Source organism: Chlamydotis macqueenii, chromosome 14 (assembly GCF_036417535.1).
Source record: "Chlamydotis macqueenii isolate bChlMac1 chromosome 14, bChlMac1.mat, whole genome shotgun sequence".
In the NCBI taxonomy this organism is placed as follows: Eukaryota; Metazoa; Chordata; class Aves; order Otidiformes; family Otididae; genus Chlamydotis; species Chlamydotis macqueenii.
Genome location: NC_141569.1, coordinates 19,420,738 through 19,443,284, shown reverse-complemented (window position 1 = coordinate 19,443,284; position 22,547 = coordinate 19,420,738). Strand labels below are relative to the sequence as shown.

Genomic DNA, 22,547 nt, shown 5'->3' with positions numbered 1-22,547 from the left:
TTCTTTTTTTCTTTTATTTTTCCTCCTCCCAGATCACTTTAAAGGTCCAGCTTAGAGCATAATTAGAAAAGCAGTTAAAGCGGCGTCGCGGCGAGGGCAGTGACCTCCGGCGGCGGCAGGAAGCGGCAGCGGTGGGTGGGCTGGGGGCGCAGCCCTGCACCCGCCAGGCGCCCAGGAATTCCCGCTGGGGTGCAAACGCTCCTTCTCCAACCCCCACCACAGCCTCAGCTTCTTCACCTGCTGGAAGAAAACAGGCGTTTTGGTGAAACCGCGGTGCTGAGTGTCCCACGCACCGTCCCGCGCACTGCACTGGCGCCGCTCGCTCACGGGCAAGCTGCCCCATCCTCTCTCCACCCCCAGCCCAGCAGCGCCGGGTCCGAGCCATCGCACGCAGCCAGGGACGGCCTCACCGTCGCTCGTCCCCCGGCACCAACGCGTGGCCGTCGAACCGCCCCCGGGCGCTGCGTCCCTCGGCGCTTGGCCATCAGCCCCGCCGCAGCGTGCGTTTCCACGCGGGGCTGTTTGCGGCCGCCGCGACCTTTGCTGGTTGCAGATTAGTGGCTGGAGCCAGTTGGATTTGTTTGATTTCTGTTGACGGTTATTAGGCAGAGGAAGTGCCAGAAGGGATTTTGACCTCGAGTTTAAACCTGTTCCAATTAGAGCCATGGAGCTTTTAATTACCGCGCTCCAGCCACTTCGGTTAAAGCAACAAGGAAAACAAACACAAAACCTGGTTGAAGATGGGCTCCGCTCTCCGGCCCCCCGATCTGCTGCCAGCTTTGCCGCGTGGCTGCGGGCACGGGGCGTTTTCACCCATGACGCCCCTCGTGCTGCCCCTGGATCCGGCAGCTGCCGCCGGCGACACCGCTGCGGGGTGACGCTCACGGGCCAGAGGCACGCGGCCCTCGCCCTCCGCCCTGGCAGGCGGCTACGAGGTTTTATTAACGTATTTTAAGCTGAGCGAAATGTCTTGTGCCTGTGTAGGTCCTCTGATTTAAAAATAGTTTCTAGGACACATCCTGTGATTGATTTTTTTATGTTAAACAGTGACTAAACCCTGATGTTTGCCTTCCCTGACTGGCTTTTGTCCATTCCCCAAAACTGCAATTGGGCACAGCCTGGCCGGTTTGATCACCTGGCCAGTCTCCAGTTGCCCCCGGTAGCCACACGATGGGAACGCTGTCCTGCGGGGGAGCCTCTGAGTGATCGCTTCCTGCCCCTCTTTTCCGTTACCCAAACCCCGTCAGCCTAACGCCACGTTGGAGCCGTTTCTTCGCAGCCAGCCGACGGCGATTTCCGCGCTGGGCCGGGCGCGGGTGCAGACGTGCAGCGGTCATCGCACGCAGGCTGACAGGCGAGGCTTGGCGAGGCGGCCGAGGCGCGGGGGGAGCCGAACCAGCCCCGGCTGCTTCTCCCGGGGACGGGGATCGACTGGAAGTCACTCTGCCTTCCCCATGGGAACACGGACGGACACGTCTGTGCCCGAGCTCAACGCGCTCTGGAAGCCCAGGACCTTGCGTGAACAGGAACTTGCTGCAGAGATCCAACAGTTAGTGAAAAATGAGGAAACTGTGAACTTTCCTGGTAATTTCTCTTGCATTTCCATGTATTTATAAGGCTCAGGAAGGTAAAGCAAGCCTAGCACATTAATTAAAGTTTATTCATAAAGCACGCAGACCAGCAATACACGTAAGAGTGACTCCTAATACAATCCCTTCGACACAGGAGATCCCCAAAATGAAAATACACCCAACCTCACTGACCTCCCGCTAAGCAACAGACCCGAGCCGGTGTAACCTCAGCAGCCGGAGCAGCGAACGCAGCGGGGGTTAACGGACGGGGCCGGGCGAGCGGAGCCACCCTGCCGGCGCCCGCAAGGAGCCTTTAAAACCTTCACTGATCCAGCTGCCACCAGGTTTGGCTTATCGTGTGTGTGTCTGCAACACGTTTGTTCCTCTTCCAATTAAAGCTATGCCATCGTTTAAAGGTGAGGCAATGAAAATAGCAGTAGGTACTACGAAAACTCACTTCATCGCGTAAAAAGACGGCAGCGAGTCCCGCAGCCCCCCAGACACCGTCCCGGTGCGCGGGGGCACTAAAACCTCGTGCTGGTGTAGGCTGGGCTGGAGCTTTGGGCCGAATTCTGTTTTCTGGCCCTTTCAGGTGCTTCCCACCACCCTCCGCTTCGGGACCCCCGGGCCACCCCCTCGCTGTCACGCGCGTCTCAAAGGAGAGCGCAGCCGCCCAGCGACGAGGTCAGGGCAACCCAGCCCGGCAACCACTGCCACCGACAACGAGCCAGCCCTTGGCTTTGTGCGGCCAAAACACGCGGCAATGAACTCGGTGCAGTAAAGCAGAAAGGTTTCTAGAAATCATTCCTAAATCTGGCAATAGTTATCCACTCCTTGGAAATACAATTGCATCTCAGCTAGAGCAAGAGAAGGGGGGTGGGGGGAGTCTTTTTCAAGTAAGTGGGAGGTCTCCCATTTTGGGTTTTATTCCTCAGCTTAATCCTCTGTTTCACAGGGATGCGACGGACAATTAGCACCCATCCTTTCACCGGCGGCCGAGCTCCCACCGGAGCGGGCGGAAGAGCACGGACAATGGACAGATCCCATTCGTTTCCTCGCGGCGGTCCTGCCTTCTCCGGAGGCAGATTTGATTTCCTCCAGCAAGCGCTGTTCTCCCTTTCCGATCCCTCTCCTCTCGGGCTGCTTTTCCTTCTTTCACGGGAACTGGAAATACGATCTCAAGATGCGCTTCCTGCAGTACCTGGAAAAATAACCTTGGAGCAACTTTCAAATGACTGCAAAGTATTTTAAATAATCAATGGCACAAACGATTCTGGTATATGGACAAAAATAAGCGACTCCTCCGTAACACAGCCAAACTTTTCAGACAGTTTAACTCATTTCAAGACTTACCACGGAATAACCGGCGCTGGCAGCTCCCCCTCCTTGCACACGCCAACCCCTGCCTCCCTCAGGAACAACCAGCGTTTCGGCAGAGCCCACCTGCCCCAGCGCAAGGACGGCTGCAAAGACCCCCCGCCGCAGGAGGGACCCCGCAGCCCCCAGAGCGCCTCGGCGCTGGTTTTGGAAAGGAAAAGGCTGGGCCAGGGCCAAGTGCCAGCCCTAGGGCAGGCGGCAGGAGCAACGCCTGCATCTGTCGGAGCTCTTGTTCCACCGCGGCACAGCCCGTGGGTGCCCGTGGCACGCAAAGCCTCCATCCCTCCTCCAGGCACAGCTGGCTAAAAGGAGCACTGGAGAGCCTGGTGCTTCCTGCACGGAAATGGGGAGAGTCTTAAATTTAGGGTGATTTGCTACAGAATGCCATAGAATCACAGGACAGTTCGGGTGGGAAGGGACCTTAAAGCCCACCCAGCCCAACCCCCTGCCAGGAGCAGGGACATCTCCAACCAGATCAGGTTGCTCAGAGCCCCGGCCAACCTGGCCTGGAATGTTTCCAGGGATGGGGCATCCACTGCCTCTCTGGGCAACCTGGGCCAGTGCTCCACCACCCTCAGCATAAAACAAGTTTTCCTTATGTCCAGTCTGAATCCACTCTCTACCAGTTTAAAGCCATTACTCCTCATCCTGTCACTGCCCGCCCTTGTCAAGTCCCTCTCCACCCTTCATGCAGGCCCCTTTAGCTCTCAGGTCTCCCTAGAGCCTTCTCCGGGCTGAGCAGCCCCAGCTCTCAGCCTGTGCTCACAGCAGAGCTGCTCCAGCCCCCTGACCATCTCTGTACCCTCCTCTGGACCCGCTCCAACAACGTCAGTCTCCATGAGCGTTTCTTGCTCTCCCCTCCAAGGCCAGTCTGAATCCTGTCCGAACCTGCTCAGGGGTTTACAATGCTGGAAGGAGAAAACAACCTGGCTGACAGAACGCAGGCGGGAAGGCCAAAGGTATTTATTTGGTCGTGCAGATGACCACAAACACGGTATAAAGGGGCTGAGCTGTCACAGACCCAAAATAATTATTTGAGCTAGGAGCCGGTGTTACGCCACGCCACATACCAGCGTGGGTTTCTTCAGCCGCTATCACCCACCCGCCTTCGGCAGCACATCCCGCCCCTGCGCTCCCAGAACCGCTCTCTGCAGAGGAACGATGGAGCAGGAGGTGTCTGCAGCTTCAGGCCACCGAATGAAGAGAAACAGGAATGCCAAATATTCCACTTCTTCGGGTATACAAGACCAAATAAGGCCCAGATGCCCAGAGAGCAAACACAAGGCTGACCTACCAAGTTTGGGCAAATGTGATTCAGAGCTCCCTAATGCTGCAGATTTCGCCTTGCAGGATAAACTTCATAATTCTGTGTACACTTACTCTTGTTTAAAAAGAAAGTCTCTGCGTAACCTCCATCCGTCTTTGTCAGCGCCGACCGCTTGTTTGTGAGGACTGTGCGTTGGAGAAGTTCAGCCGTGAACCGAAGCCACGGACAGACCGTTCCACGAGGCAGGTAAGTTATACACGCGAGACTCAGAAAAACCCAACACCCCCCAAAAATGTACGGAATCGCCGCTCCCCGAGCTGCCAGGCTGGTGCTGAGGACTGGCTCAGGGCTTGAAAACTCGGTTACAAGAAGGAAGACGGGACATCTCGAAGGGGAGATTTGTCACAGCTTCCGTGGAAAAGTAACAACGTTCCCACAGACAACCTGCGTTCGTAACCAACAGCCAGGTGCAAGAAAGCATTGAAACTGAAATAAACATTGTCCTACAGCAAAACATTGCTACGTAAGTGACATTTATTAATGTTCTGCTATATTTACAGTTTGAGCATAGTAAAACTCCAAAGTGAATTACCACTTGGCAGAAAGCACAGGAGTGCACATTAAATCTACATTTATAACGCATCGTCGTCTCTGCTCACACAAATTATAAAAGCGAGATTACAGGTGTGTTAGGAATTGTCTCCAAAGTCCCAAGCCAAAGGAGAAAAAAAAAAAAAAAAAAGGCCTTTGTTTTGCAAGGTAATTTTTTATACAAAGCTGCAACACAATCGTTTGTTTTTACACTACCGATGTGCACCGTGAAAATCCCTATATCGTCCGAAAAGTGGGCAGTATGAAAGGAAAGTATACTACAACACTGGGAATAGAGACCATTGAAAATTAATACTCGTGCTGCCTTCCAAACACCGCTCTCTCCCCAGACACCTGACCGAGCGGGACCGCACAGCTCCGTTTCCGTCCGGCCAGAGCGGCGCAGGCGGCCCGTCCCGCAGCAAGAGGCGCGTGAGCAGCGCGACGCCCGCGCTCCCACTCGAGACCATCCCGCGGGCTGCAGGGGAGCGCAGCGCGGGGCCGCTCGGGGACAGGAGGCAAAGCAAGGCTGTCCCCTGCTGGCTCCCGGGCCCAGATCACTACAGACACGGCCCACAGAAGGCTGGAGAGCACGTCACAGACTCCACCGCAACAGCTTTTTCAAACATCAGCCACTAACGACTCAGCGATTACAGAATTCTGCATTAGTTATTAAAATTTTACACCTAGAAACAAATAGAAAGAAATGCTTCTCCTTTTTTTCTTTTTTTTTTTCCAACAGTACTTTTATTTATTTATTTTAAAGCAGGTGATTATTACTTCTGCTCCAGAGTCTTGATTCACTTCCTGCAGGTGTCCTGTTGCTTCTTGAGGGAGAACGCACTAACGCAGGAAGACATTTGCCAGAAAACATCTGTCAGAGAAGGATATTGAACACCAAAGCTATAGTTAGACTGCTATTTTGGACTACAGGAGGATGTAGTTCACAAGGAGTGCAGGATGTCTGAGGGCTTATGAAGTATCTCAGTGCACAATGCCACGACTCTAGCAAAGCGCTCAGTAGTTTTGTGCTTATTTTACCGTTCCAAAGAGTTACAATTCCTTAGGGGAAAGCAGACCCCAAACCAGACAACGCTCTTAGGAGCACTGCTAGAAAAATGTACGGGTGTATGAATTACACTGCATGTGCACCGTGGGAACAAAATCTGACTCTCTCTTTAGTAGCTGCGTCCACCCGGGATGATTCCGAGGTTTGCACCTTTATATCAAGTGTTCTGGTACGAAAAAGCCATCGGATCTCACAAAGTGTCCGTGCTGGCCGGAACTGTTCAAACCTGAGACCCAACAGAAACCGCGTGCACTTGTCATACAGCTGACGCTCTCCGCTGAGACACGGCCAAGGATGATGCCCATTACTAAACATCAAGCTTTTGATTACATTCATTTTCACCAGTTGTTATTTTCTGATTTGCACTAATTATTCCTCTCCTCCTGCTCTCCTAATTTTCTAAAAATTATCCCTGCTCTAAAAAGAAAATGATCACTCACCATGCCCTTTTCATTATGCCCTACAGAGGAAATCTAATCCTAACAACAGTTACACACTGAGAATCCAAGTCTTTCCTGGTTTCCCTGCTCAGAATTTAGGATTAAAGATTTATTTTCAGGGAAAGGGTCAAAGTCGTAATATTTATAAGTTATTCTGGGCATTTATCTTAATATATACAAAAGAGAGAGTGCTTTTTGAAAGCTTTAAATTTACCCCAAAATAAGCAAACAAATAAATAAAATCTTTTAAAAACCCTACACCTCCATCCTCACAATCAAGGAGCCAAGCAAGGTCTCTAAAATTGTCATTTCAAATTCCAAAGACAGGAAAAGCCTGTGCAACAAGAAACCACACAGTTCCTTCAACAAGCGAAAAACTATGTTTCAGTAAAAAAGCAGAATCTTAAAAACTGCTCACTGAGAACAAACTACAGACGGTACAGCTGATGCTTAACTGCTCACGCTACGTGAGCGTGTAACTGGGGGAAATAAACCCTCTGGTGACTCAGCAGGAATCCGAGAGGATATTACAAATCCTGGAGGAGGCCATAAACCATAACTTTGTTAAACAGAACCGAAACACTTAAATAAATTGACTGAACTATTTTTACACACTATCACCAGCGGAAGACTCAAGCTGGAAAACACTGCACAATGCCCGTTTTGTGTAGCGTGCTCTCATTACAGACTAGAAACGAAGCAGAATCTTACGCAATTTGCAGTTTCTCATGAATGGAAAGTGCATTTGGAAAATCAACTCTCAAGTTTTAAAATCTGAACAATTGAATTACTCCCAATTTAAGCTGGGGTTTGTTCGGTTTCTTTACACCGCTGTCCCAGCTGCAATCGCTTCAGCCCTGTCTTGGGGAAATCTAGTGTGCTTGTGATATTTCTAAAGGGAGCATCACGTTGCATTCGCCATCTGGGAAGCAACCGCTTACAGGATTTCCTTCCCCCCAGGGAGGGACAGTTAATGCAAGGCCATTATCTGCTGTAAGCAGGAAATTATGCTAGAAAGGTTCGACTACTTAAGCCTCCTTCTTGAAAGTCCCATTAAGAAGGCGGAAACGTTAAGGTTCAGCCTTAAAGGGAAAGACTCTCAGGCACTAAGGTTTTTGAAAGATGTCTGGGTAGGACAGTGCGTTCAAGCACCTGGGAGGGCTTTTCAAAGAGCAAAGGTGTGCAAGAGCTTAATTTCTTCAGGAACTTGGCAGAAAATTCAAACAGCATGCCAAATTCAGACAAATTGTTCTTTCTGGGACATAAGCCAAAGACACTGGCACCATCTTCTAACAATATTTTGTGACCTTTACTCATGTTTAGGACACACCACGTGTTTCAGGCACGCGATTTATTCTGAAAGACACACTTGCCAAATACAGCGCAATACCAAGGGGCAGAGATTTTGTTCTTACAGTTCAAGTCATGGAATCTAATGAATATACAATTCCTCAAAGCAAAAACTCAGGAAGAAGTGTCAAGTATTCCTCTGCTCCCCACCAAGTCAGCTGGGCTCTGCAGAAACAGGAGCCGTGTATCGGATACCAGAAACACCTGCTTTCTGCTGCCTTGTGTTCTAAAAATATTCAGGCAAAGAAAAGTCCAGCCTAAAAGGGTCACTATAAATAGAGTTAAAACCAAAACATAACAAATTCAGGAAAGCAGGTTTACCTTTAGTAAATGAAGAGAACTCTGGTTCTGGGGAGAGTGGAAAAAGTATCTGGCATCTTCCTAACCTTTGCATAATTAATAAATCCTCTGAGAAACAGCAGAAAACCTAGATGGAAGAAACACATTTGTCCAGTTAAGGGAAGTTTTGCTTCTTCAGTTAGAAAAGGAGCAGCTCAACTCACCGTTACTAGTACAGGGGGACCTAAGTCGCTGGGATGCACAACGGCTGATTAAATACAAGAATATTTTTGTATCAATGACACCTATCTTTCCATTTCAGGCAATCTCAAAACCCAAATTTCCTCAGGCAATCACAAAATCTTTGACTCCAAATGAGATCCAGTCACTTCCAAAGGAGGCAAAAAAAAAAAAAAAAGACAGACAGACCACAACCCACTCTTCGATTTAAGATATAAGAACATATATAACATCAGTTACTATGAAGACAAGCATTGTTCTCTTCTTCACTTCTTCTGGAAGATAATAGGATGCTGCCACCAAGAAATGACAACAAAAGGACAGTGTGTATGTGTACCTTTAAAACCCAGAAGGCCTTCAGGAAGAGGAGGAGCACTATGGGGGTTACATTTCAGTTTTACATCTATACACACATATTTTAGTAGCCAGTAAAGCTATTTATGCTCACAGAAGCCTTAATTGCACTTGACAGAGCTTTTAAGCATGCATTCCCTCTTCCCTCCTGAACAAACACTCACCTAGTACAAGGAAGACCCACCAAAGCCAATACTGGCCATCAAAGTAACCAGGAAAATAGGTGGAGAACTAAAACAAAGAAAGAAAAAAGATACAAGTTAGAGCCCTTGGAAGTTTCTGAACTCAAATCTGTTCTCACCAATTTCAGCGAGAAATAATAACCAGACCAAGCCCGCTGCATATAAGAGAGCTTACAAAATGCCACATTTCAGCAACTGCTCAGACTGCAGGGAACAAGCTACTTCCACCAACTTTTATTTAAGGTTTTTCTACACACGTCAGACCAACTGTAACCACGGGGAACGGAACAGATTCAACAGCCAGCCATAAACTCTTGCAATCAGTGGAGCAGAAGGGCACTACTGGGCAAATACTCCTGTTTCCCTCAGGTCTTTGATGCTTATGAACCACAGCTGCAGTTTCTGAATGGGAAGATGAGGTTTGCAGCAGCGCACCACATTAATCACACTGTAAGGCTGGACAGCACAGCACACAAAAGTACAGCTGACAAAGAAATCCCAGCTCTGTGGAACCCTCTGACAAGACATTCTACTGGGCAGATTACTGCCTATTGAATGAAAGGCACCGACACTATTAGAGCACTGAAGTTCATTATGTCAGTGGCAAAGACAGTATAATTTTTTTTTTGTTTTCATTATATTCATGTTTAAAAGCCTATCAAAAGGTAAGCTTGTTATCAAAGTTTACATTAAATCCACAGTTAAGGTCACCTGTTTCTGTCACACCTCTTAATTCAGTAAATAGTTCTTAACACTATTGTAGAAGACTTTTTTTTTTTCCTTTCCTTCCAGCATCAGTACATCTATATTCTTTTTTTTTTTTCCTCCTCAGAAAGGTTTCTCTTTCTCCCCCTCCAAGTTGTAAAAATACTGCATCAGCCTTTCTTTGCTTCTGTATGCAGAGCTCTGTGCTCAGCAGGGCCCTGTCTTTGGAACCAGGCTCCCATAAATCAAACCAGCTCTGACCAGTCATCCCCTTCCTCCCTCTGTGCGATCTGGTGGAGGGGAGCACGGCGGATGCTGTAGCAGCCTGGATATGCCCAGAGTTTATATGGAAATAAAACAAATCAGAAAAGCGTGCTTCCTCCTGATCCTTGCAGGCACCTCGCACCAGAGGGCACCAGCGGGCTTCTCCTGTCCTGTGACAAACCGGGGCTGCCTCTTCTTCCTCCAACGGAAAGCAAACCTCACACCTCCTAGGTTTTAAGTCCCTATCTCCCTCTACTCATCGGCTATCCCACATTTTAGAGGATTTTTTTTTCAGAGCAACAACTAAGGAATATCATACTAGAGAAAAAAATCCCTGTGCAGACAGCAGGGCTTGCTTTATCTGGATAAATGTTTTACAAAGATCAGATCGCTGTTAATGCCCACCGTAATTAATTACAACAATAATTCCGGCATATAAAAAGGACAGAATGATGAAAAAGCTCTGTTCTCAGTGAATAAGGGGCTCAAAATCGATTTTGTTATAAAAAGTTAAATTTATAACTAACTTCAGTATAAGCAAGATAAAAATGAGCTAGGGAAAGCGAGCACCAGTGTCTGTACACGGTTTTGCACTGCACAACTTACCCTGACAATAAGGATCCATTTAATAAGAGACAGACCAAACCCAGAAATGGCCCCGTATCGTCCTGCAGCTGAAGTAGTCAGACAGAAAGACAGGAAAAATCCAATCCAGTTGAAGAGGAATGCCACTGAGGAAGCAGAAGAAAAGCAGCAAGTCAAGCCCTCTTTACATTCAAAGGAAAAAAAAAACAAAACCCTTGCACACAGGTGCTTACGCAGCATTAGGAAAAACAAGTGTGACAATAATTCTAGCTATTTTGCGTCACTGCTGAAAAAAGTCAGTTTCACCATGTACTTACTGAAGAAAGTCAGCATGAAAATGCCATCGTTTCCTATCCTCAGCTGGTCAGTGTCGTCGAAGTCATCGCGTGTCACAAAGTCGTCATCCTGCAAACCAAAGGGAGGCAAGACGTGGGCGGATTTAAATCAGTCCAGTCCATCCAGCAATCTCAGTTCTGCACGTGGCTCGTCAAGAAAGGGCCAGCAAACTGCACAGCCCTCAAAGAGCAGCGTACAACGGAGGGACAGAAAATGCTTTGTTTACATTTAAGGAGAGACCCCCGTGGCAGGGGGAATCCTAAATCTCAAAAGGCTACAAACAGAAGCAGGAAAAATTCCTGCTCCTCACCCTGAGACAATGCACAGCATGAAATATTAAGTCACTGGCAGTGTTTTTTCTTTTTTTTTTTTAAGGTAGTCAAGATCCAGCATGTTCTTATTCTCACTGTAAAGAATTCCCCTCTCATAAAAAAAAAAAAATTAAGCTTATCCTCACAGCAAGGAATCTGGCTTCTATGAAGAAGTATACCGAGCAGGGGTGGAGGAAGAGGCTAAACAAGAGATAATGTTGAAAAAAAAAAAAAAAGTAATAAAAATAAAAAAATATTGTGACAGAATGGTTTTATCATCCTCGTATCAGCTACATTGACTCTGGAAAAGTCAACTAAGTAAGTGGCAAGGGTAGATATGCTAGATGGCTGAATAATTAATCCTAAATCTTTTATTTTTCTAAGAAAAACAAAAACCAAAAAATCCGTGACAGTGCACATGGATACAGTACAGTTCCTCTATCAGCTTGCCAAACTACTCTGGATAGCACATGCTGGCATTACTGAGAGATCTTAGATCATCATAGCTATGCAGAGGAAAATTAAAAAAAAAAAAAAATTAACCACAGAACTCTTGAGAGTGTGTAATATTACCAGCCCAAAAAGCTTTAACAAAAAAAAAGAAAAAAGCCATGATACTTGATCAGCAGGAGTTAAACCAGAGACCCTGCAGAAGACGTGACGGACAGTGCCAGCCCAGCGTACTCACCCGCCCAGGAACCAGGGGAATTGTGGCTTCAGCCTTGCTTCTCTCTGCCTCGTCGTAACTCGGCAGTGTTGTGGCCACGTTGTAAGATGGAGGCTTAGGAAATCCTGACTCATCCTTGTAGTCAAAATAAGCTGCAAAAAACCAAAAGTTAGACAGAAGGTAAGTCGTTAGTTCCTTAAGGACACCGTGCTGGGAATCAGAAGTGCTTCAGATGGCTTCAGAAGACCCCAGTGTCCCAGATTGTTGCAGCCTGTCCCTCCTGTCCCCTCCCCACCCTTCTAGCCTCCTGCCATCACCAGGCAGTGAAAAACATGGGAGCACCTTATCTCATATAAAGTAACACATGGAGCACTACTTTAACATGTCTGGCCGTACTTATTTTTAAAATAATGAGACATGCTGCATCTCTCCTGACTTCAACAACCAGAACAGTCACATTTTCAAGTCCAAGTGGTTTGAGTGAGTCAAAGAAGGATCACTGCGAGCCTCAGGCCACTGGTGACCAATTTTTCCATAGAGACTCCAAACTGTTTTCTGATGGAGGGGAAAGGATTGGAACAAGAATCAAGCATAGCATTTCCGAGCCCCAGTGGCTGGGGCACACTGAGGAACCAGACCTAACGGGACATCTTTACGGTTAGTGTGCCAAGGGAGGATACTCCTTAGGTAGCTTCAGAAACACAATATTCAAACTTCTATCCAAAGCTGGCCATCTGTTTGAGAGACTGACAGTACACTGCATCTGATTCACAAATCTCATTCAAACAATTGATTATGGAAGTTCTGGAGGAAAAGAAAAGAAGATTTACCTAAGCCCAAATACTCTGATAGATAACCAACAAAAACAAGCTGTTTTGCTAAAAGCTATTAGCGACATGACAGCATGATGATTCAGAAGAAGTATGTTCCTTACGACCAAGCCCTTAGTTACAGAAAACTGAGGAAGGGTGAATTCTTTAATGCCTTTTAAGTAACAAGTCTTTTTTGGAAAGAGCACAGCATCATCCAAACGCCAAATAATGAGAGGGAAACCGCAAATCCTCACAGCACTTTGATTTTAACTGTCTTCAATCTACTGAGAACACTGCGAAATGTAACTTGAACACCACTTGATGGGATGACATCAGATGAATGTAGCCAAAATGCACCTCCTAAACCACAAGTAACAGTAGTCTCTCTGGATCAATTCCGATCCTTTGCAGCCTTGGTAGGGATGCTGCAATGCCACCCGTCAATAAGGAGAATATTTAAGGAGGTAATAAAGAAGGAGCAAGCCTAGCTATTTCCATCCAGTTAAATTCACCTGTATTCTCCGCAGAAATGCTGCTGTAAGGCGGAGGGGCATCGTTCACCACCGGTGCAGTCTCGCCTGGCTCCTCTTCATTCTGTAGCTGAACAGACCCACACACAAGAGAGGTTAATGGGCTTTCTCGAGTTCTGCGAAATCACCCCTATAGTTTTAACTGCATATGGCAGACTGTTCTGGAAGACTGCTCTACAGCATGCAAGGAGCTGCTCTGCCTCACACCAAAATACTCCCACTTGAAATGATCAATATGCCGTCTCAGTTTTCATGCATTTTTAAATCGCATCCTCACACACCTGGACTTAAAGCACAGCATACATCTCCTCAGTACCCTTTCATTTCCCTGGCACTTGCTCAGTTCCTCAGCTCACACTGCCCAGGAGCTGCAGCTGCATCTGTCTGAGTCAAGCAAACAGCAGTAGATACCCAAGAAGACTCCATTGCTGCCTGTGGCTTTGCTAAGAAGGTTTTTTTTTCATGGACACATTACATAAGGATACATGTAAGTAGGAATCTCACCATTTCCCTTCAACCTTTCACACTGTATAACTGAAAAGGAGACAGTTTATTTTGTGCACAGTGCTTCCCACAGACTCTGTATAAATAACCACACAGCTTATCAAACATACAGCGTCACTTGCATGAGGCACGTACGCAAACGCAGGCTTTGATCAGAGCAGCTGACAATACCAGGCCAGAAGTGTTCAAAGCAGAGCTCACCAGAAAGGAATTCACAAATCAGCTGCCATCTATTTTTTTTTTCTTCTTCCTATTTCTCATCATCTCCTCAACAAAGAAACTGAGTTTTTCTGCAGAAAGACAACTCATTTCATAAAAGCTCCTTGGGACTGAACCAGGTGCCTGAGCAGAGGTACTACCCTCTTTGTAACCACCACGGGACAGCAGCAACCCTGCACCTTCTTCCTTGACATCTCCTTGAACTATCCCTCCTGCACGCCCCTGCTAACGCTCTTGGAGCCATCCATGACATTCTGCTTTCTTTTCTTTGGAGAGATATGTTGCCATTCAAGCCCTTCCCAAGCACTTAATGCAGGAGGGTGGGAGGGTGGGGATATGTTCTTGTTTTACTTGTATGTCATACTAGGGAAAAAAAAACAAACAGATCAGCTCGCACTTCTAAACGGTCTTGTTTTATACATAACTGTTCTGCGTTTTGGGTTTTTATTACTTTTGCTGCCTAAGATCAAAGATCACGCTACATCCATGTCCTCTGTGAAAGCCAGAGCCAAAACTTTTTCAGATGTTTTAACTGCAATTCACTGGTCATTTGCATCCAAATCACAGCCACATGTCTGAACTGTGAGACCCCCGAGCCCTACAAGCTTGCGGAGAAGAGCGCAGATTGCTTCGCTTTCTGCCACTAACGGGACAGCCGCACACCTCCATCAGCTGCACAGCCATGAGCACGCACAGAACGCAAGTCGGCGGCTCACTGCGCTGTGGCCAGGCACGACGTCCTCGCTGGTTTTCACCTCCTCGGTGCAGAGGCTGCCGTCCTCCCCACCCGGCTGTCCCATAGCTCCCAGTGATGTCACAAAGATCTCAAACACACCTGCCGTGAGAGGAGTTTAACCTAGTAGGGTTTAAACGATTTGGGTTAGCAGGGAAAGACATAGCAGTTCTGCTGGCAGGTCCAAGGTGTCAGCCAAGAGGGGGAAAGGGAAAGAAATGACACTGGGAAGCACTGGAAAAAATTCAGCAGCACTGTCACCCACTCCAGCTGTATCAGAACAGCCCTGAGCTCTGTTTCACCGTCACATGAAGATCACCGCGCTGCTCTAACAGCGAGCCTCCGCCCTCTCCTCATTCACATCTTCTACACAGGAGAGGTAGGAAAAAAGAGGGAGCTGGTCAGCCCCAAGTTTTCTGGGTAAGAACTCCCCACGTGGCACAAAGCTGAACCACTGCCTCGAAGGAGGGGAAATTAATTAAGTGATCTGGATGAAGATTTAACCCGTGTTACACCCAGAGCACCTCCCAGCACAGCCGATGTGGCTGTCAGCAGGAGACATCTAAAATGCCGGCCCCTGGCCAGCGCTGAACCCACACCAAGTCAGCCCCTTCCTGCCCCAGGAGCGGGGCCGCAGGGCACACAGAGCAGAGGCGGCAGGTACCTGCCTCCACAGCTGCAGTTTTAATTAGCCTCAGGGCGCACAAGTAATTAACACAATAAACCGCAGCAGCTCCTACATCAGCAAAGCATCTTCATCTTTTCCAAAACAGCTAACTCAGCATGGGCCCTTACCGAGACACAAAAATGCCTTATTTTACAAACCCCATGGAGTCCACGCATTAGAAGAAAAGGCAAACTAACTTGAGAAGTAATTGCCCATTAAAATAAGCTTTAAAAAAGGTAAAAATAAAAAAAAAGAGAGAGCACTGCTGCAGAAATTCAAGAGCAGCCTGCACACAGCACGAGAGGAGCATCCAAAGGCATAATCCCATAAAATGCAGAGAGTCAAACTAGTTGATTCAGTCTCGCCCAGCTCTGTAGTCTATGTATTCTCGCAAAATGCTCCACCATGCTTATCTTCAGTCTATCCATGAGAATTCAATAATTCTCCCTTCTTCTTCTTCTTCGGCTTATACAGGCCCCAGTGTATTAATGAAGGAGGAAAGGCTCCGACACACCAGGGACACTCTCTGGATACTGCATGCCCCGCACTACCTGCTCTCCTAGAGAGGGGATGGCAGAAACGAAAACCCTAAATGTTTGTATGAAAGAAAACACATACAGCCTAAAAGCACAGTCACCAGGGAGGGGGAAAGGAAAGCACCAGATGTGACAACACCGCAAGAGATGAAACAAAAGAGGACACAGATAGTCGAGGGTAGTATCAATTCCCACCACTGGAATTCCTACAAGGTTCTACTTTCACTAGTGAAAAGAAATACAAGTTCTTACAGCCACCTCGTGTGGAAGAAAGCCAGCTGAACTTGCTGCTAGCTTCAAACCAATTCAGGTAACAGCACAAAAAAACGTAGTTTCTTTTTAAAGCTGAGCTGGAGGCTGCAGGAGCTACAGAGTTATAGAAAACAGATTTTTCTTCTAATGGACAAGGCACACAAATGCCTTCCAGCCTTTTTAACGATTCCAGGCATCTAAAATTCAACTAAGTGCTTATTAGCGAAGCAGCAAGGGTTCATGTGACAGGAAGAATGAGTCATCAGGCCTGGCATGGCCCAGCACCGCTGCACTTCTTGCCTCTTCATCTGCCTTTGCAGCACCGGGCGCACGCAGCGAGGATGGCCGCGCTCCTCGGGTTTGAGGGCGATTCCCCTCGGGCCGAGAGTCCTCAGAACGCAGGGAGCCTGATTAAAGCCGTGTCCGAGTTCAGCCTGTTTTGCTGAGGCTGTGGGGTATTCTGTCTCTGGGCCACTGATGGATTTTAGCTTTTAAAGCATGGCTCTTGTAGGTGTGCCATTCAAAAACAGACAGTCTTTACAGCAACGCATACAGTTATTAAAACAAAAGTTTGGCTGGGATTTTTTCACCAGATTGCTAAAACAACAGAAAGTTGCCTGATGAAATGGAACAAGACCCAGGGACATTTGTTTTCCAAAAAACACCATCAGAAGCTTGGCTCTGAGCACGGCATCACCTCTGTCTGCCACTTCCCCCTGGCTGGGACTTATCACGTGCAAGCACACAGTGCACAGCAGCATTAAAGTTCAAAACTCCCCAAGTGTTTTGAAATAGTTCCCTGTGAACTTTGAAGAAAGCATTTCCCATATTTGTCAATTCTTCCACATTTTCTAGACTTAGCACATGTGCTTCCGACACAGTTGTGGATTTTTTTTCCCTAACCTCCCCTTGCCCCAAGCCCCGAGGCTGCGTGCAGATATTCTTTACACCAAATCAGCGTTACTACTAGCTTTGCCTTAGCAACATCTCATCAGAAACACATTAACTCAGCTACACATTATCCATGTTTACTGCATTTCAGTTCTTATTTTACGTTCTGGTACGCAAGGTAGAACTGCACTGAAATCCCAGAGGAATTCTGGAATGGAGAGAACCCTGATCAGATCTCGTTTGTGTTGTTACTATGGTTTCTCAGAGATTTCAGAAAGGCAGGTATTTAAGCTAATGACAGAAAGAGAATTGGTATTTTTTTTTAAAAAAAAGGTAACAGGATTGATTTTTTCAAAACAATGAAATCATAACCTCTGCAAGCTAAATGTTTAAATAAATAAATAAAAATGTGCATAGCTACTAAATTTGAAAGTACTCCAGCAAGGCAACAGCCTGCCCACAAAAAGGTTACACTTCATTCCCATTGCAACCCTCCTTACTTTTTCCCTTCCGTATCTCTGGCCTTTTGGAAGCAAATGAAAGTTGCTGCTAGCTCTGAAGGAGAAGAGAATTATTTTTATTGACTTCTGCTTCAATTTAAACATACCCTGATTTGAAATCCTGACTTTTGCCCAATGCTGTTGTGGATTGCTATAACTTAGTATCAGCTTATTAATCAGCAGGAATAATGACAAGCTATCAGACAAGCCAACCGACACGCATCAGCCCTCTCCATGATGAGCAAATAACTGTTTTCTCCCGCAGGCGCTTCCAGCTCACTGAGCCGAAGGCGAGCGACAGCCCTGAACAGCGTGCCTACCCTGGATACCTGCGCTCAGGCACGGCACGCTGGGCGGCTCTTGCGTGAGACGCTTGGCCTTCTCCCCGCACCGGGGAGATGCTGACGCTCCTGCCCAAGCCTGGCACTGGGGAACCAAGCCCAGCCCTGGGGAGCGACCTCCCGAGGTCTCTGCCGACCTGAGCTACTCGTCCATTTTAACGGAGAGCTAAACACCATGCCTCCACTCCCCCTCCCAAAAAAATGTTTTCCCTTTTCCAGCTGGAGCAGCTCCCAGCCGTGCAGCGAGTGCCCAGCTGCACCCACACAGCGGGACGCACGGCCCAGCAACCAGTGGGAGCATCCGCCTGAAGGGTACGTTTGCAACCACCCTCCCAGCTACCAGGTAAAAACACAACCCAAAACGTATTTTACATCCATCAAAATGCAACTTGTGCTCACCAGGACGCTGTTCTTCTCTAACTCACTGCAGTTAATGGCCTGACAACGTGGTCCTGGGAAAGATGCTGATCTAATTCCCTCGCCTGGTCTAGACTGTAAACACGCACTTGGGCCAGCACCAGCCTGTGCCTGCAGACTGCGCCTGGATTTGCGTGTTCAAGGTCTTAATACAGGAGAAGTAGTTTTTAATCTTAGATAGCTGTAATTAAATTTCACACCCTTAACAAAGCATAAGGCCTTACCATAATATTCAGGATCGCAGAACTGTTGCTGCGTACTTTCAGCATGGCTCTTTTTAAAACGCGACGCCAAGCGCACATAAAGATGTGCCACGTCTCCTGTGAGCCGCTTAACAACCTGAAGCCCTGAGGGACTGTTCCTACAGCTGCTTCCCAGATGGGTTTACAGAGCACCACTGAGTTTCAGTGACGAGAGAAAAGTCCCAAAGCAGCCCAACTAACAGCTCAACACAACCGTGATACCTGAGATAGTCTTCCACGCAAATTTTAAAAAAAAAAGCTATTTTCTCCTGTTACAGAAGCTACATAATGGCACTGGACTTACTTTTTTCACATAGAATTACTAAGAGCTTCCCAACTCATCTGACAGGTGCTGTTGCCCACAGAAGCGGGTGTTTCAGAAGGGAACAGTGAGACATTAGCCACCTGAACGCAGACGGACCCGGCCATCGGGCAGCTCCAGACAAAGCCTGCGGCCCCCAACAGCTGCAGCAGAACGTGCGAGCGACGGCTGTGCAAGAGATGTGGCTTTACACTGCAACTTTGTTTGAAATCTTCGCTAGTTTTATGGCAGTGGACATCTCCTATTCTACTTGTCTGAATAAAAAAAAAGAACAAAGTTTTTAAAACGTGAAAACAACCTACCCTGGAAATTTCCTTACCGTTCTTATCAGTTGTCTGTATCTTTAGCAAGCACATCTTCTGCACGCTACGAGTACCTCTCCAAGGAAACCAGCAGCCACTGACATCACTAATTCTAACTGCTGACATTAAAAAATATGGTATATTCTCATCTTCTAGTTTCGATTTGCATGCTCATTTTAACTGAAAAATTAAACACAAGCTTAAGGTAAGCACAAGGTGGCAACTGACATCTGCCTCCCTAGTTCACCCCAGCCTTCAAGTAAGCGCCGCGGTCCTTCACGGACTTAAACTGTGTTCACATTATATCTTCAGCAATATACTTCTTCTACTGTTTCACTGAAAGAAAGCCAAACAAATGGAAAAATCTTTCTTCCTTATGTTGCTCATAGACACCTCCCCTTCCGAAATGATTCATGATCCATGTAAGCCTTCAACAACTGGAACAGGAAGAAATATCACTTAGAAAGGAATAAGTCTTCATTATTTAACACACCCACCATTTTCTCGGTGGGTTTACATTGCTCATAGACATCACGCGTATTTCCAAATCCCTCAAGCAAAAAGCACGCCTCTGTTAACATACAGCGGGAATAAACCTATTAAAAGCCTGGCTCCTTTTTCCAGAGCGGAGGCTAGTTTCTATTTTAAGGACAAAATACAATTCTGCCACTGAACTCGCAATCCAGGGGCAATGCTCAAAAGGCTTTAAGCCACCTAATCCTAACCACATCCCTGTATAACTGTCCCAAAGGCAGGGCTAAATGACAACAGCCTTCCAGTGTCCCTTTTTGGGACACAGCCCCACCCCGAATAACGGCACCAGGGCGTGCTGCAGCCTTCCCTCCCTCCAAACATCTCCTGCTCCCACCTCGGACAAGCACAGCCTGTCACCCGGCCTGCAAAGGAGGAACCAAAACCAGCGGTATGCCCCGGTCACCCTGCCCGGCTCCTGCACGCTGCCCCAGCCCGTGGTCCCAACGGAAAGGGGCCGAAGGAAGCAGAGATCCTTTTTCTGCAGTTTTTAGCCTTAATTCTTCATCGGGCTGCGCTTCTTCAGTATATTAGATCAGGCTGCCACACCACCCAGAGGCGTCATCGCAGGCTATTTTTTATCAGATTATCTAGTGCCTGAACTAAGCACAGGGGCTAGAAAGTTAGCTTTAGAAAATAAATCACGTGCCATCGTGCATCCCTCTAACACCGCACGTATCGGTGAACGGACACAGGTTTGCAGGGAAGGAGGCTGTGGGGTGCACGGCCCACTGCCCCTCCATCTGCAGGGCAGCAGGGGCTGAGGAACAGGGCGGAAGAAGACACACTCAGATTTCAAACTCCGTCATCAATTTCTGTTGTCCTCAGGTTATGCTCATTAACTATCCCCTTTTTTTGTGAAAATGCACGCACTCAGGGAATCCTACAAATATTTCACAAGTCCAAACAGTGCCCACACCTCAGCAGCGCTGCTCCTGCACGCAGGTCGGTACACCAGTAACACGTCCCGGAGCAGCGGTTACCCGGCCGTGGCGTGCTTGGACCGTGCATCACATTCAGCGCTACAGGAGCCACCTAGCTATGTGACAAACTCCACTGGCACGCTGCCCCTTGCCCCTCCAAAACAAAAGATTATCAAGTTTTAAAGTTTTCAGTTGTCCTGCACTGGCTCATAATCCAGAAACGCAAAGATTAAATGAGCTTGTTCTGAATTTCTACGGGCTACCGCTACTTACTGGATCCTGTATTCAGCTCCAGCCCTCGTGGCCACTCAGTTCATCTCCTTGGCACTCCGTATGTTCGTTAACTGCACATTCACACACACAGTAAGTTTCAATGTATAGGAAAAAAATTGACACGTTCAATGCTAGAGAGACTCTCCCACCCTCTCACATCTCTTCATCTAAGTGTCAAGTCTGCATCTTTAGTCCCACAGCTTGCAGGTTTTTTTTGGAGCAACACAAGCATTAGAAGCCAGTTCATCAATAACACACATTACAACAATACGAACATTAGGCTTCTGGCAGAAGGTGGGGGGAAAAAAGCAATTTCTAAACAGCTGCACCAAAGTAAATACATTTACACGCGAGTTTCTGATTCTGCACTCCAGTTCCACCAGTCGTTTCGCAGGGCCTCCATTATCTGTTTGTCTTTAGCAACAGAAATCCTGTGGGGCAGAGCCTGCCTCCCTAATCTCTGCAGCACCACGCAGAGCTCTGCTCCCCGGCAGGAGCGGCGCCTGCTATGTGTCTGCTGGATGTGTTAGCAGGATCTGGCGAAACGACAGCTTTACGCATTTCTCTTTAAGGAAACCAGGACTGCGCTTATCAGTCAGGTAAGGGTCACTGAAGAGCAATGGAGTACTGTCCTTCAGCACATTCCGCCACCTGTCTCCAGGGGCTCACGGCGACGGGACACGAAGCTAGATCCCTTAGTAAAAGGCATTTGTGAAGATGTTTGTCAGGGTCAACGCCAACGGCAGGACTGACGGGAAAGGCGATTAGTGAGGAGACCTGCTTACTTGTACCTGCCGTTTCCGAGAATAACGACAAAGAGATTTGTTTTTCTAAGTGAACATATCTGTTTCGCACAGAACCAAAAAAAAAAAAGTTTTCCTTAACTTTTACATATCTAGTATTTAAAAATCAGAGACCTCCAGCTGTCACGATGAGACGAATACTCTATCCTAATGAGAAAGCGCATCTCGTATTCGATCTCATACTTGGAAGAAAGCGAACCTACCCACTCCGAAAACGCTACCCAGGCCAAGTCACAACAGCGATTTCTTATAAAACCTGGGTTAATCAGGAGAGAGGTGTGCACCGTTTTGAAGGATTTCTCCCTCACTTTAAGTAACGAAGTCTGCAGGTCAGAAACATGCCTGAGCAGGAGCCGGGTCGCACAGGGGGCCCGACCGACCCCAAACCCTTTCTGTGAGGCTGATGCTCCTGATAAAACGCCTCCTCTCCTGCGGAAGGAAGAGCCACCCCAGATTCACCAGGGAGCCCTGTAAGGACAGTCTCTGGCCTACAGGGATTTCAGCCAGAGCCGGAGCGGCCCGCACGTAAAAGACGAAATAAAACCAACGCTCGTCTCACGGCGGCGCAGGGAGAGCCCCCGCGAAGCTCGCTGACCCGCGGGCCAGAGCGGAGGGGCCGCGGAGCCTCCCTGCAGACAAGGTCGCTGCGGCCCCTCCGCCGCGCTCCGCGCCGAGCCCGGCCCCGGGGAGAGGCCTGGGGCGGCGCGACCCCGCAGCCCGAGCCCGGCCCGGCCGCCGACGGGGCCCACCGCGCCTCAGCGGGCAGCCGAGGCCTCCGCCCCGGGGCCGGCCACCGCCCCGCTCTCCCTCCGTCCCCGCAGGCCCGGCCCCGGGCTCCGTCCGCCCCGGCGCGGCCTAAGGAGCCGCGGCGCTCGCGTCCCCGCCGCCCCCCCTCACCTGCTGGTACCGGCCGCTGCTGGGCTCGGCGGCCGCCATGGCGCTCGGCGGGGCGAGGGCGAGCGGGACGGGGAAGGGGGAGGCTCGGCGGCGGCTCTGCCCGGCCGCCTCCCGACGGGCGCTGCGGGGGCGGCGGCAGCCGGATCGCTCCTCGCTGCGGGCTCCGCTCCCGCCCTCCGCCCGTCACGCTCGGTCGCGCCCGCCTCCCGCTCCGCCCGCGGGGCCGGGCTGGGGGCCGCGGCCTGCCGGCAGGGAGAGCCGGCC

At 48.6% G+C, this 22,547-nt stretch overlaps 1 protein-coding gene across 1 annotated transcript; it reads right to left on the bottom strand.

The window, feature by feature from the left end:
- Positions 1–4,731: 4,731 nt before the first annotated feature.
- NDFIP1 (Nedd4 family interacting protein 1) lies at positions 4,732–22,449 on the bottom strand. The gene is made up of 8 exons (XM_086759138.1): positions 22,284–22,449; positions 12,913–13,000; positions 11,610–11,740; positions 10,592–10,679; positions 10,296–10,420; positions 8,703–8,769; positions 7,987–8,092; positions 4,732–5,680 (listed from the first exon to the last, which is right to left on the bottom strand). Exons 1-7 carry the CDS (start codon positions 22,320–22,322, stop codon positions 7,989–7,991), a joined length of 642 nt encoding a protein of 213 aa, XP_086615264.1. The 5' UTR covers positions 22,323–22,449; the 3' UTR covers positions 4,732–5,680; positions 7,987–7,988.
- Positions 22,450–22,547: the final 98 nt, after the last annotated feature.